The sequence below is a fragment of the Osmia bicornis genome, chromosome 3 (genome assembly GCF_907164935.1).
Source record: "Osmia bicornis bicornis chromosome 3, iOsmBic2.1, whole genome shotgun sequence".
Classification (NCBI taxonomy): Eukaryota; Metazoa; Arthropoda; class Insecta; order Hymenoptera; family Megachilidae; genus Osmia; species Osmia bicornis.
The window spans coordinates 10,935,433-10,950,261 of NC_060218.1; the positions used below are offsets into that span (position 1 = coordinate 10,935,433).

General features: G+C 35.7%; 2 protein-coding genes across 4 annotated transcripts; both read right to left on the reverse strand.

Moving 5' to 3' along the window:
* Positions 1 to 1,206: 1,206 nt before the first annotated feature.
* On the reverse strand, positions 1,207 to 9,588 carry LOC114880980 (nesprin-1-like). 2 transcript variants are annotated; one of them, XM_029197546.2, is made up of 7 exons: positions 9,482 to 9,588; positions 3,735 to 6,428; positions 3,435 to 3,619; positions 3,316 to 3,354; positions 2,530 to 3,036; positions 2,122 to 2,371; positions 1,207 to 1,489 (listed from the first exon to the last, which is right to left on the reverse strand). In XM_029197546.2, exons 2-7 carry the CDS (start codon positions 6,285 to 6,287, stop codon positions 1,445 to 1,447), a joined length of 3,579 nt encoding a protein of 1,192 aa, XP_029053379.2. In that variant the 5' UTR covers positions 6,288 to 6,428; positions 9,482 to 9,588; the 3' UTR covers positions 1,207 to 1,444. The 2 variants fall into 2 exon arrangements, with proteins under 2 accessions (XP_029053379.2, XP_029053380.2); XM_029197547.2 differs by lacking the exon at positions 3,316 to 3,354.
* Positions 9,589 to 10,326: 738 nt separating this feature from the next.
* On the reverse strand, positions 10,327 to 14,528 carry LOC114880967 (threonine aspartase 1-like). Of its 2 annotated transcripts, none has more exons than XM_029197526.2 (9): positions 14,415 to 14,528; positions 14,063 to 14,130; positions 13,718 to 13,989; positions 11,514 to 11,593; positions 11,347 to 11,414; positions 11,161 to 11,277; positions 10,876 to 11,056; positions 10,615 to 10,766; positions 10,327 to 10,533 (listed from the first exon to the last, which is right to left on the reverse strand). In XM_029197526.2, the coding sequence occupies exons 3-9, from the start codon at positions 13,927 to 13,929 to the stop codon at positions 10,456 to 10,458; spliced, it is 888 nt and encodes a 295-aa protein (XP_029053359.1). In that variant the 5' UTR covers positions 13,930 to 13,989; positions 14,063 to 14,130; positions 14,415 to 14,528; the 3' UTR covers positions 10,327 to 10,455. The 2 variants fall into 2 exon arrangements, with proteins under 2 accessions (XP_029053359.1, XP_029053358.1); XM_029197525.2 differs by having other exon boundaries at positions 14,231 to 14,527.
* Positions 14,529 to 14,829: the final 301 nt, after the last annotated feature.

Sequence of the window (14,829 nt, forward strand, 5' to 3'; positions counted from 1 at the left end):
AGAAGTTATGCATGTGTAAAAGCGAGCGTTTTTAGCGTATTTGACATGTTATTTCGACGCCATATTGACTTTTGTAAGGGCCTTTTTGTAGAGGCCCGCCTCCTTTACAAAAGGAGAGGAAAAAATAAATTAATCTCTTAATTATAATAATTATTAAGTGGATTAATTTAATGTAAATAATCTTCGAGGAAGATTGAAGTATGGTGGCGAAATGTGATTGAAATTTGGTCGATAAGCTCAAAATTTCTTATTATTGTTGAATAGGTCTAACATTAAAAGCTACATTTCCTCGACTTAATTGTTTTAAATAGCTTTAATGCCTCTTTTCAGAGTAGACAAACCATGGTTCAGGAATTGCAGCCTGCTTCAGCTAGGCTGTTTCAATTTTTCTTGTGCAGGTTTTTGAAACCTGCTCTAATAAAACATTTCGATTTATCGTTAGTTAGGCACATGGATTTTCCCTGCCAATCTCACCAAGTTCCACTAAATGAAGTGAAACTTGGAACTGAGTGTGAACTGCACTTGGAAGAGGCATTGCATAAGGGCCCAGATAGCAATTTGCATGCAGATTGGCAGCAGATTGGCAGCAGACTCTGCTAGAATCTGTCTACAAATCTATAGCCATCTGTTTCCGCATTTGGCTGCGTTTCTGCAAACAGAACCTGCCTACAGAATGATATAGCAGATTGGCGTCAGAAACCGAGCAGATCCTGCTAACATAACCTGTTGCCAAATTGGCGACAGAAACAAAACAGAGTCTGCGCGCAGACTGTAATGTCAGATTTGCGGCAGATTGGCAGCAGATCCTGCAACTTCAGCCATTTAAATTTTAAATGGACGTGCATATACTGGCATTTAAATGAGCTCTTTAAATTCTTATTATTACTTATTTTTTAAGGGAAAAAAAGAAATATTACAATATTTTTATTTTATTATTAATATACATATGTGCTAGTTATTATGAATGTGGTATAAGTCAAAATTTAACTTATACGTTAACGTGTTAAGAGATTAACATTAACTTCAAAAAGGAATATTTTTCTGCTTTTGATGCTATGTATTTGTTTTAATGGATATCAGGTGGAAATATATCATTCATCTTCATGTAAATATACAATAATACATAATTAAACGAAAACTTTATTTACAGAACTACTCAAATAAAAGTAATAGCGGTAATAATTAATAATAATAATAATAATTAATAATAATCGATCAACGATAACTATAACAAGAGAAAGAAAGGGAGAGTAAAGACTGAAAGAGAGGAAGAAAATAATGGTAAATTGGCTACATTAGTGACTGTGATGGTGTAACAGTAGCAACAGCAGCTGAATAGACTTCAATAGTAGTAGTTAACGATCACTGCCTCTACCTCGCAGTGCAATGGCCCACTTGCATCCAAACCGACGTCCGATGCAATTTGCGCCACCAGGCCACGAAGCTACGCCAACCTTTCCTTGTGTTCCGCAATCGTCTCTTCGCAAATCTGTAGAAAATTTCGAGATAAACCGTAATTTACAAATCACTGCCTTCGTCTTTTTTTTTACAATTATTAATCTCCCGTCATACATATGGTTATTTTTCTACCCTTTTGATAAATAGTGATAAATGAACCCCTATTGTGTCATCGGCTGCTTGACGCTTGACGACCACGGTTTCTACAGCGGGGATGGTTGTGTTAGTCACGTCTATATAGGCAAAATTCGATGTATTCTGCGAAAGTTTTTAATTAATATCTCCGGAACTACCGGTCTGATGTGGATACCGTTTTATATTTGGGGTGTTCTCCCTCCCCCCTCTCCCCCCTCCAAAGCCCATGTCGATCGGCCACCGGGGCAATTCGGAACTACAGCCTAATTTACCTCCAACATTTCATGTATGATTTTCGTTGGATTTTTATTATAATCAATGCCTGATGTATGTTAAATACCGGTTAACGTGATCCTACGACGTAAGTGCGTAAATCTACTATGAAACATTTACCAAGGGAGAACCATCCGCAGAGCACTGACGTTCCTTGCAAATATTTTCTTTAAAATTATTCTTCTGCACCATAGGGAATGTTTATTTTCACGTCTTTTCAAATCTATGGAAGAGATAGGATAGAATGTAGCTTACGTCTTGAGAAAGGGAAGCAAGAGAAGAAGTGGTGGCTGCAAGTCCAATCTCTCTAGGGTCCATCCCTAATGCTGCCCCTAATTTTAAAGCGTATATCCCTGTGAGCCGTCGAAGCGACTGCAACCTGAGTCGAAGTTCCTGCAGACGTGCCCTGGTTTCGCCTTTCTCGTCCAGTAATTGATTTACCGCCTCTTGAAGCAACAAAACACGAGGTTCGCATCGCTCTAACGATAAGTCACTTCTCAATTCCCTGAACAACAAAAGTCTTCATTATTCTCACACAATTCTGGGTTAGAATTAGAGAGGTTTCGAAGCAAAAAAAGGAAAATTATCTGGGAATTTTAAAAATTTTCCAAGATAGAATTTGAGTAAAAATTGAGTTAAAAATTCTCAAGTCACCGAACATACCTGAATTTATTATATTTGGCGGTCATAATTTCAGGCGATTTGGTCAAATCAACCGGTTCGCTGACCCTTATACTCATTTCTGTCTTCTCCAACCAAGAAAGCAACTCTTCTATGATACGATGGAATTGTTGGTTCGACATAAGAGAAACTTGAAGCTGTCCCTGCCAACGTGCAGCCAACGAGCACACTTTGTCCCATCTCGTGTTCGCGATGGTCAGTCTGTCTTTGAGCTGGCTGGCTCGACACAATTTTTCGGTGTGGTTGGCTAAATGAGCACCCACCGTGTTCAGACCAACGAGGATGCTCTTATGGCAGTTGAGATCGAGTAGAAATTCACGGTGGTTTTGAATCACATCCTCCAGCTGTTCTATACTGCTCGGTGGTGAATGCTGCTCGTTTTGAGTACCTTCAGCGAATTCTAACCATTTTTCTATTCTCCAAAGATCGTTTTCCAGTTGAGCCCAATTGCGATGGGAACACAGGGGACAGGTCAGTCTATCATTATCACTGCAATGAAGAAAGTAAAATTTTAGTTTGAATATTCACTTATATAGGATGGGTCAAGACGAGTGATGCAACGATAAGTTGAAAATGAGGAATAAAATTTAATTAAATTTGAAAATCAATTGCTGAAACGAAACAATAGATACACAAAAGAAATGTTATCTAACAAACGTTATCTAAGTGGGTTGACGTGAAACGAGAGGAGAAAAGCAGACACGAAATGAACGGAGTACGTTAATGACTGTTAATGAGAAATTGTTAGTGCGAAAGGGAAACACTCACTGATCACAGGGAGAGGTGTAAACATCACTCATAGGCGATCTGTACATGAAAAAGTTGTTTAACGTTGACTGGGTAGGAAATATTATTCAAGCGTCTTAAATAATCAATTATAATTTTACCTAAGTTCCCTGATTTGTTGTTCACGCGTTCTTGCCAGTATTAAAAGACTCTCGTATCGGTTGGTCAATGCAGTCACTTCGTCAACTTTGGCAACCTGAGGACTCAACTTCCCGTCTTCGACGAGCAAGCTGTGCAGATGACGAGCCAGTTCGATCGATGACTGACAGCTACCGATCAATTTACTCTGTCAGATAGAACGATAGATTTTAGAGCCTTTAAAAACTTGAAGATATTAAATGTCATTTCGCGATGCTGCGATGACATTAACGCCAAATGTCGTCAAATTATGTCAAACTTACTATATGCTTAGCACTAGCATTTAACCCGGGTCCGGCAACAGGATCCGGGGTAACTGCTAGTTCCAACGTATCCAAAGCATCATTGCATTCAATCAAGGCAGCTTCCAGTACCATCAGATAAGCGTCACTGGAAGTCATTCTCAGTAACCTAGGCAAAGTGTCCACCTGTACAGCTTCGTCAACTTCCTTCTTCTCTTGCCCTTCGATTTCTGCCCTCAGAGATGCCACTCTCTCCTTGATATCAGTCGATAGTAACTGGTACTCGTCCACCAGCTTCTGAATGTTCGCCACCTCGTCCGGATGACATTCTTGCATAACCTTCAACGCCAATTCGTCGGCCCTTTGAAGCGTAACGTTCAGAGTCCTCAACTCTTCCTCGATCTCGTTCAACTGTTGCAATCTTAATTGAGCAGACGCTTTTTGCTCAGTCGTGGCGAGGTGTTGAGTCCTCGTCAATCTAACGTCGACTTGCGTCAAACTGACGACCGCGGCAGCGTGCACCGTAATGAAGTCGCGATAATTCTTTCGACCTCGCTGAAGCACCGATAGAACGGTATTCGCTCTAGGTTTCAACGTGGCCCATTTATCGATAAGCTGGTAGGTTCCGCTAATAACGGATTTCAGATTATCTATCTCTAAATACGTTACCAACTTATGAACATTCCATTTAATTAACTCTATCACCGACTCGTGACCTTCGACATCCTCGAGGATCCTCTTAGCCTTCTCGATGGCCTTATCGGTTTCCTCTTTGGAAAGTCTATCGAGATTGTTCTCCAACTCTGACAGAACGCTATCCGTCTCTCTGAGCCAGTCTTCGTATTCTATTGTAATCTTCTCTAGCTTCTCAAGAGCTTTGCGAACCCATGACTTAAAGTAACCTTCGGATCCTGTAACCTCTATACAGATCTTATCCCATCTTTTCTCTAAATCATACATGTCCCTCAAAATGTCGCTCGTGTCTAACTTGAACACGTAGTTCGAGCTGTCCTTTAAGAATATCTCCGCGAGATTTAACACTTCACTAACGTTGGCACTCATAGCATCGATGATGCTGCTGTAATGCTTCAGCTCCTGAAACTTTCTGTCGATACGACTCTGATCGGTCACCGGGGTTTTCGATCGCAGAGCCATTTCGATGCCTGCCACTATACTCAACGTCTCATTCAACCTCCTCTCCAACGTTTCCAACGTTTCCATGGTTCTGATGAAATTTTCTGATTTAATCGCTCTTGCTTTGCTCATGGCTGTCAAACGATCCCATTTCTCGTTCACGCGATCGAGGAATCGTTGAATCCTCTCTTTCTCCTTCTCGTCAGCAACTTCGAGCAGATCTTGCCCGGTGCTTTGCACCCAGAATAAGTCTCTCTGTTGCAAAGCGATCTCTGCTTGCAACTCGTAGACCAGTCTTTTCTGGGCGTCTTTAGATTTCCACGTGGAATCGTGTTTCTGAATATTCGACATAATATTAACGATCGATACGTACAATTTTCTCGATTTATCCACCCAACGATCGTAGAGGCTGCGACGTTCGCCTAATCTGCACGCTAATAATGCAGCCTGATGTTCGAGGTCTCCGTGCCGTTGGCATAGAAGTGCTCGTTGATGGTTCAAGGACTTTACGTCCGAAGGACTCAGACACTCTCTCAACTGTTCCGTGATAACACCGAGAGATTCTAAATCGATGCTCGTGTTGGACAGCCTGTTCTGCAGTTGTCGAACGGACTCCAGTTGTTCGCTGGTCCTCGAAACATTGGCAGCCTTCGCGTGGAAAGCTGTGCTTAATGTTTGACTAATCTCCTCGAAAGTCGCGCTGATATTTCTTGTCTGTTCTTCGTATTCAGCGTGGAGTTTCTGTATCTTCTGAATGAAATCTCTCCAAGTCTGCAAACCTGCGCTGAGATTCGCTATCCTTTGGGAATCAGCTGCGTGTTCCATGCGGATGGACGCAGCCAATGCCCCGTCGCAATTGATCAACAGGGTTTCCTGTTGCTCTTGAAGGGACTTCGACTGAGCCTCGCCTTCCGGTATCTTATCCAATAAAGCTTGCATTCTTTGGAGGATCTTGTCGAGCCTCCTTAGATTAATGAACCGAAGATGAAGTTGGCTTCGTTCTCTCTCGATCTCCTTCAACCAACCGAGCAGTTTACTTCGGTCAACCTTGTACCTGTCCCATGCTGTCAGCATATCGCGAACAGCCGCGTGTCTCTCTATAATTTTCGACAACGTTTCGTTGTGCAGATTCGTCAAGATGTTGAATTGTTCGGTGGTGGACAGGTTACCGCCCGCCTCCGAACGAACGGTGAGGATGAGATTCTGTTGATCAGTCAGTAGGTTCATCAGAACCTCGCAGAGATTTCTGTGCTCCGACAAACCGCTGTAGTCGGCGGGGACGTCGTTGGATAGGAAGTCTTGCACGTGGGATAGGTACTCTTGCCAGAGTTTAAGGGCGGTCACGCTGTCCTGAGTTTTGACTAGACGAGTGGACAGACGATGATACTGTTGAAAGGTTTCCCTGAAGACCTTCTGCCGTAGTTGAAGAACCTCCACCATCGATGGTTCCTGCGAGGACACCTCCAAGCTGCGCTCCTTGATTGATTGCAGCTGGGGTTCTGTACAGGTGAGGGCGAGGAGGTGATTCCTCAGGAGCTTCAGCTGCTGCTTCGACTCATCTTCGTTCGCTGCGGCGGGGCTCTGAAGAGAAAATATTAGAAAAATAATATTGTAAGACACGATGATATAGTTTTTCCTAAATAATTAAAATTGTAATTATTCAGAACGCGGCCGTTGCATTTTCCAATTCAAGCTTTCCACTTGCAACCTTGCCTAATTAATGTAATATTAATATTCTTTAGAATTGAGAAATCTGAGAACATTCCAATTTCAAATACGAAAAGATGCAAAATTGCCGGGGGAAGTCTCTTCTTTTTATTTCGAGTGTACTCGATTGCATCCCTTTCGCCGAGTATCGACTTTTCGTACATTCGCGATAACTGTGACCTTGAGGGGGATTTTCAATCGACATGCGGAATGCAATGGACAAAAATGAAAAAAGTTAAGATTTAATGTTAATCTAATTATACAATAATATCATCAGTTGGTGAGTTAGGAATACGAATGTAAGTATAGTACCATTAGAAATCAATAGAAGGTTAATTACAATAATTTGTTTATTGTAACCTAGATACCAAAAATTAGTGTTCTCGTGTATATGTATATAATTCGTTTCTCTCGTTGATTTTTTTCAAATACACCTTGTTTGTTACACCTTAAATATGGAAAATATTACCAAAGGTATATATAATTTTCGTTTACAACTTACAAAATTCTTTTTTTTCTTTATAAAGCAATTAAATAAAAACGATTCAAATCATCCTGTAATTTTTATGGTTCTTTATCAAAAAACTATTGTATTACATTGCCATATAATTTGTTTTTGCGACAAACTGCTACACTGGATGTTATTTATCATTTAATTAGAGAAATCTATCCGTAATTTGGATCTGGTCGAGGAATGGATCGCGCAAGGTAGCTGTTCAGAAAAAATTTCAAGGGTTAGAAAAAAATTGTGTGGATTGTTGAATGTCAACACCGTGTCTGACCAAATGGAAGCAAAAGTACATACATTTTGCATAGCACTCCAAAGAAAATGGAAAGATTGCTCACGGAATAGACGCTACTTATTTAAACGTCATCAGGTGTGGCTAAATAAGGAGATCAATATCGACGATATTTCATCTGTACCAGAAGTACCTGACTCAGTGCCAGGACCTAGTCGAGGAAGACCTCTAGTACGTTTTCAAGAATCATCATTGAAAACTAAAAGACGCCGCGTCGAACTATTAATAAATTTACATTCATATGATGAGTCAAGTTTCGCTACTGCGATCTCAAAAAAGTCAACAACATTAAATGAGAAGGAACATAGTGGCGTGTTACCTCATGGACTTGTTGCACTATATTTAGATTTAGGCCTTTTAGAAAGAAAGTATGAGACATTAAGGTATTTTATTAATAGATTGCAAAAGAATTATTTTCCTAGCATAAAGACTTTTAGAAAAATAAGAAATTCATTTTTAGTATGCAATATATTAGCTACCGAAATGTCTGCCGAGGTAGAGTTGCAAAATATATTAAATGCCACAAGTGATAGCCTCCCAAAATTGATAACCATCGAAAGAAATTGCAATCTAAAACTTGTGTGCAAATGGGGTTTCGACGGTAGCTCGGGTCACAGTCTGTATAAACAAAAATTTATGGAAAACATAAATTTAAGCGATGAATTTTTATTTTTAATAGCCTTTGTTCCACTAAAATTAATAAATACCCAAAACGGCAAGGAATTGTGTAAAATTTATGTTTATCAAAGAGAATGCCCAATTGGTTAGGGAACAAGAAGCCATAATGCAAACCAGAATTGAACAACTCTCTACGTACAACAAATGTGATTTTAACGATGATTTTAATTTGACTATTTCATATGAATTGCATTTTACTATGATAGACGGAAGAATCAGTAACATTTTATCCAACACTAATTCGGCTTCAAAATGTTATATTTGTGGAGCAGCTCCAAAGGAGATGAACTCTAGGGAAATTACCGAAAAACCTTCAAACACCGATCAGTATCGTTTTGGTTTATCTACGTTACATGCCTGGATCCGATTTTTTGAATGCCTGCTTCATATATCATATCGACTTCCTTTTAAATATTGGCAAGTAAGAAGTGCAGAGAATAAGATAATATTTCAAGAGAATAAAAAGAGGATCCAAGAAGAATTTAAATCAAAAGGGCTTCTAGTAGATAAACCAAAACCCGGTTTCGATTCTACAAACGACGGGAATACGGCAAGAAGGTTTTTCAGTAATTCTCAAATAAGTTCTGAAATAACAAAAATTGACAAAAATTTAATCGATAACTTTTATTTAATTTTACGCATTTTATCTTGTGGTAAAAATATTCATATTCATCGATTTAAGATCCTCTTAAATAACACATTTGAATTGTACATGAAATTGTATGATTGGTACTACATGCCCAGCAGCGTCCATAAAATTTTAATTCATGGGTGTGAGGTAATTAATTACTTTAATTTACCTATAGGCTTTCTCTCGAGAGACCGATCAAATTACACGCGTAAAATAAGTAGGAAGGCTACTAATGAAGATCTAATGAAAAGGCTTTTACTCTCGTCGGATCCCCTGATATCAAGTTTAAGAAAAACTACTACAAAAAAACAAATTAGAGATCTCGAGGACATTAAGGAATATATTAATTTTGAACACGAAGCGAACATTATTTCAAGGCAATTTGATTTTCTTGATCTAGAATTAAAGGCAATCGATAGCTCTGACGAAAGTTCTAATTAATTTAATTTTATTAATATCTATATAATTATATATTAAATCATTTATTGTATATAGTTTTTCATTGTTTAATATTATTTCTTACTGTTCTGTTAGCATTAATATTGCCTTGTGTTATTTTATTATAAAATGTAATATGTTTTTTGTTATAATTATTATATTTATGTAATAATACTCAAATAATTTCAGTTAACTTACTTCAAACAATTTGCGAGATAAAAATATGAATTATTAGTACATCCTATACATTCTTTTATTTTTGTCCCAAAATCCTTATTCAAGTGCCGTACTGTGCGTCGCGACGATTCCCATTTTATGCGATTCGTTGACTCTAAATTAATCGCTCGTAATTATATGTAGATGGAAGTTGATTCGCTTACCAACGATCTTCACCCTGACACACTCGATCGCACAGAGAAACGAATCGATTCGATGGAGCTTCGATTCTCTGTTGTATCGAACAACGACCTTGGTTGAGGAAGAATCGTTATGTTTCGAATTGAAATTGACTGGGGCTAATTGAAATAAACACGGCGCGGTGCTAACTGTACCGGCGTTAAGTACACGTGTCAACACGTTTTTCACCGACATTTCTATCACGCGATCGAAATATTTATGAAACCGTGCTACTGTTTATGGTTCTGCTAGGAAAACTCAGAGTTTCATCGAATGAATTTTCAAGAATATGCAACGACTTTGTCTAATTATAACTGAAGAATGCAAAAGGTGAAATTAGAAATTATCTACTTTGTTGAAAGATTGTTGTCTAATATAGAGAAAAATGAAAGCCGTGGAAATAAAAATTACATAATTATACACTTGTCTGTTGGATGGAGTCCAAGAAATTTTTAGTCTGACATAAATCGCCACGTGCTAGCTCCTGGCCGATAACGTAGAAATGACGAGAGCAGCCGAACTCTGCCAAACCCGCAGAGCTCACACGGACACGTGGGACAACGCGCTTGTGTTAGATAAAACAACGGTGGTAGGGGAGTCACTGGAACGTCGTGGAGAGGGTAAAAATTTGTCCCACGTCCCACGGTTACTCCGGTACCTATGAATAATTTTATGTGCATGCTATCCTAAACTATTTTACCATTATCCTTATTACCTATTTTGTATTATTTTATTCTTACATGTTTTGAAAATACAATCGTTAAATGAAAATAAATTAGAGTTGTTTGTTTAACTTAATCTAATTTAATCTAAAATTATTTTCATGATAAAAATCTTAATAATTTATTCAGTGGAGATTATAGATAATTTTATAATAATCAAGTAAATAAATAAATTTGTTAATCATAGATATCAATGTGTAGATGAGATCCATTTAAACAATTCCAAGTAGAATGTGTTATCTGATTTTAAAACAAATTCCTTCCACGACTGCTTTTTTACCAACTTCATCAGATGATAGAACAGCCATGTGACTCTAAAAAAAAAAATATATATATATAAATATCGTATGTTGATTTATTGTATATTGTTATATTTAAATATAAACAAAATATACTGTTGCTGTTTGTTCGCAGGAATTCATGTAACCTATTATCATAGAATTAGTCGAATAACTCCAGAGAAAGTCTCCTAATCCTTCTTCTACTGTATATCGTACAGCAATAACACCACCAAGTTTCTGATCAAGTCCGCATAAAAACTTTGAACCTAAAAGAAGTTTTTACTTATCTATAGTCAAATGTATTCACAATTTTTTTTGTAACAGGAAGATTTTTCACATTCGAAGGCAAATAATAAAAGAATCACAGATTTTCACCAATAAAATCAGCTTTCATAGCCTGATGCAAGCCAAGAATTGGGCAAGAATTGTCAGATATAGCTTCTGCAGCTGTCCTCGCTAATGAAGTACGAATAAGGTGTTCTCCACAACCTGATGTACTTGTTCCTATAGAATATTTGTCTTTGTATGCCCAAATACCACCTCCCCACATTCCAGCCTTAAAATTAAAATACAACAATATTATGATATTTTCCAAGTGACTAATATTAATAAAAAGGACTAAAAACAAAATTATATAATTTAAAAAAAAAGATACTGTACTTGTCCTACTCTTCCTGGATATTTTAAAATTATACCACCACTGGAACAAGCTGCAGCAATATTTCCCTCCTTATCAACACATATTGCACCAACTGTATCCATTCTTTTGTTAGCATACTTTAAAATCAGGATGTTGATATATTTAGAAATAAAAAATTATTAAAAGATAAATAACAGATTATTTACCTTACAAATTTCTACATTAGAATTTTCTATTTTTCTCTTGTAGTATTTATACATTTTTTGTGCCTTTGCTAAAAATTATAACAGAATATTATAAAAATAATAAATTATAGTACTTCGTCTGACATAAATATAATTATTGTTGTTAAATTAAACTTTACTTTACATACTTGAGATTAACTGTTCAGGAGGTACAGTTTGTATTCCCATTTCTTGTGCCCATATATGTGCTCCATTTCCAACTAGAAAACTTATATTGTGATAAAGTAATAAAAATTCATTCTATTATTTCAAACTAAGTTGTTTCAAACAAAAAGAGAGCATGCTAGTGAAAGGATATAGCCGGATAAGATGGTCAAAAGTGCCCCCAAACCAAATTCGACTTGCTATGAACCATTCGATAGGTGATCAAAAAAAATCAGTCTGTGCCAAGTTTCAACCATGTATCTCATCTGGGAGGGTAGTTACGGGTGAAAATGTAATCGCGAAGTTTTTGGCTAATTTCTCCTATTTAATGACATTCGAAAATTCTGAACAAAATCAGGGACATTCTATTTATGAGGCACATATTACAGAATTTTTTTCAGATTTTTAGATCGAAAACTGAAGCCGTGAAAAATCAAAAACGTCAAAAAATGCTGAAAAATGAAGATTTTGTATGGAAGGAGTCGCGGATCTAGATTAATATTTTTTCCATAAGTGTATATTATCGATACTATTATTCTCAATTTTTTTGAGAATTTTTGTTCAGGTGCGCCATAGTTAAAAAACTTAAAAACCGATATTTTCGACATATTTCATGCTATAGCATGAGAAACACTTTCAATTTTTCAAAGAACCTTTATACACTTAGTGTATTATGTGATTTTTAATGTTTCTGCACTGAACGAAACTGAAAAACATGTATTTTACAGAAAAAAAAAAAAAATCAGCGTGAGCGGACTCGAACCTACGAAAAGCCTTGCAGCGGTTTAGCATTCAGGAGTATTAACCACTAGACCACCGACATCGTTGCAACATCTTTCGATTTTAGTACTTTCAATAATTCTGGTTTATTTAGTTTTTTTTTTATATTCTTATTGTGTTTCACTGTACGTAAAAACATTGAACATTGTATAACACACTTACTTCATAAAGAACAGACGAAAATTCGCCGTACAAGTAACTCTGACACGCAAAAAACAGCGAAAAACTCGGTTTTTATTTTTTAAAATTATGGCGCACCAGACCAAAAATTTTCAAAAAAATTGAGAATAATAGTATCGATAATATACATTTATAGAAAAAATATGAATCCAAATCCGCGAATTCTTCCATATAAAATCGACATTTTTCAGCATTTTTTGACGTGTTTGATTTTTCACGGCTTCAGTTTTCAATCTAAAAATCTGAAAAAATTCTGTAATACGTGCCTTGCAAATAGAAATGTCTCTGATATTTTTCAGAATTTTCGAATGTCATTAAATAGGAGAAATTGGCCAAAAACTTCGCGATTACAGTTTTACCCGTAACTACCCTCCCAGATGAGATACAGGGTTGAAACTTGGCACAGACTGGTTTTTTTTGATCGCCTATCGAATGGTTCATAGCAAGTCGAATTTGGTTTAGGGGCACTTTTGATCATCTTATCCGGCTATACCCTTTGCTAGTTTTTGAAAAAAAGGTAAAATGCTATCACAGTTGAGGAATTTACAAATGAGTACATAACATTTATTAAATATAAAATGCAAAATGGATAAATGTTTTTATTATTAGTAATATATGAAACCCTTCTTTTTTTTCTATTAATTTCAATATTCAATTTGACAATGAATTATATAATTTACAATATTAATTTTCAAGTATTAATTTAACATGTTATATAAGATCATCTTAACAATTTTCAATTATATTTAAATCCAAAAAAAGATCAAGATTTCTTTTCCTGAAAACTATTCTTTAACTATTTTGAAACATGTAATGCAGTATTATCCTGCTAATAAATAAATTCTTTCTAAATAGTTGTTCTTTTCAAACACTGTAATAAAAATACTTTCTATAAATACTCTGAATGTATTATTATTCCCCCCCCCCCCCCCCCCCTTTCTACTGAACATTTTGGTTCGATTTATAAAAAGGAAATCAACTATATTGAATGTGGCTTTTATCATATTTTTCAAAATGCACTGTTACCATACAATCTACATTATTCAAAATATTTCAAATTTGAATTATGAAACACTGGAATTAAAATTTCAAAACCACAAGATTTTTAATCTACTTAAATTTACATTATTTAAAATATTCCAAATGTATTATTGAACATCAAATAATTTGATTAATGTTCTATCTTTCTGTCTACCAGTATATATACAATTTAATTCTTGACATTTACCTTGGTGGAATTCTGCCATATGCAATTTTGATTGATTGATATTCACATAGTCGTTTTGCCAACAAAACAGGATTTTTTATTCCACTAACTGCACCAATAGCTCCAAATTGCAATGTAGTACCATCCATGACACTGGCATCGCATTCCACTGATCCTTCTAATGTTAAATTGGAACCAAATCCAGCATTCGTTAAAGGAGAATTTTCTAACATGATTACTGTTTCTACTACTGCATCCAATGAGCTACCAGTACTTTTTAAATTCTCTATACCCTGTATGAAAATAAGTATTTTTTATTATCATTTAACAATTTAAGATAGTATGAATAAAAAAAACATAACTTACAGCTTTACATGCTTGACGACATAACTTCTGATATTGTTCTTTAAGAGTTTCCGAATGTCGTCCTGCACCTAATAAAATATATGACACATGTTAATTTTTATTATTTATTTCGGATTAATTTTATTCCATGTTTATTACAATATATATTTATGAAAATTAATAACGTACCAACGTGAACGGCAATAAACCCTTGATTAACATTACTCATCAAATCTAATTATTTTTTACTTCCACTAAACGTTTATATATATAGTTCTTATAATTGTAGATTACATATGATTTATACAGTACATAAGTAACATAAGTATATTGTTTTGAAGCGTACTGTTGATTACAAATGTAAACTACTTACATCAGTACATACATTATTCACATAGCATTGTCGCCATACTTCAATCATCCCACTTCAAGCGATAGCGTTGGATATTCAAATCATGCGATTACAGGTTTACAGCTAAATTCACACGACACTATATACTTTCATACATATGCATATATGTATACATACATACAGGCGAGGTTCGCAACATATCACTAAAATAAAATAAAATAAATCTATTTTTATAATTTTATATTTTAATAACACATATAAATATAAATAGTTTTTCTTCACTAACGTATTTTAGGCAATAAGAAAATTATTAATTAAACGAATCCAAAAATAATGTATTGTATTATAAAGTTATACTTGGATACGCATCTGTATATAATTGCGTATGTATAATATCCCGTAAATAAATATAAGCATGAAGTTATATTTATACATT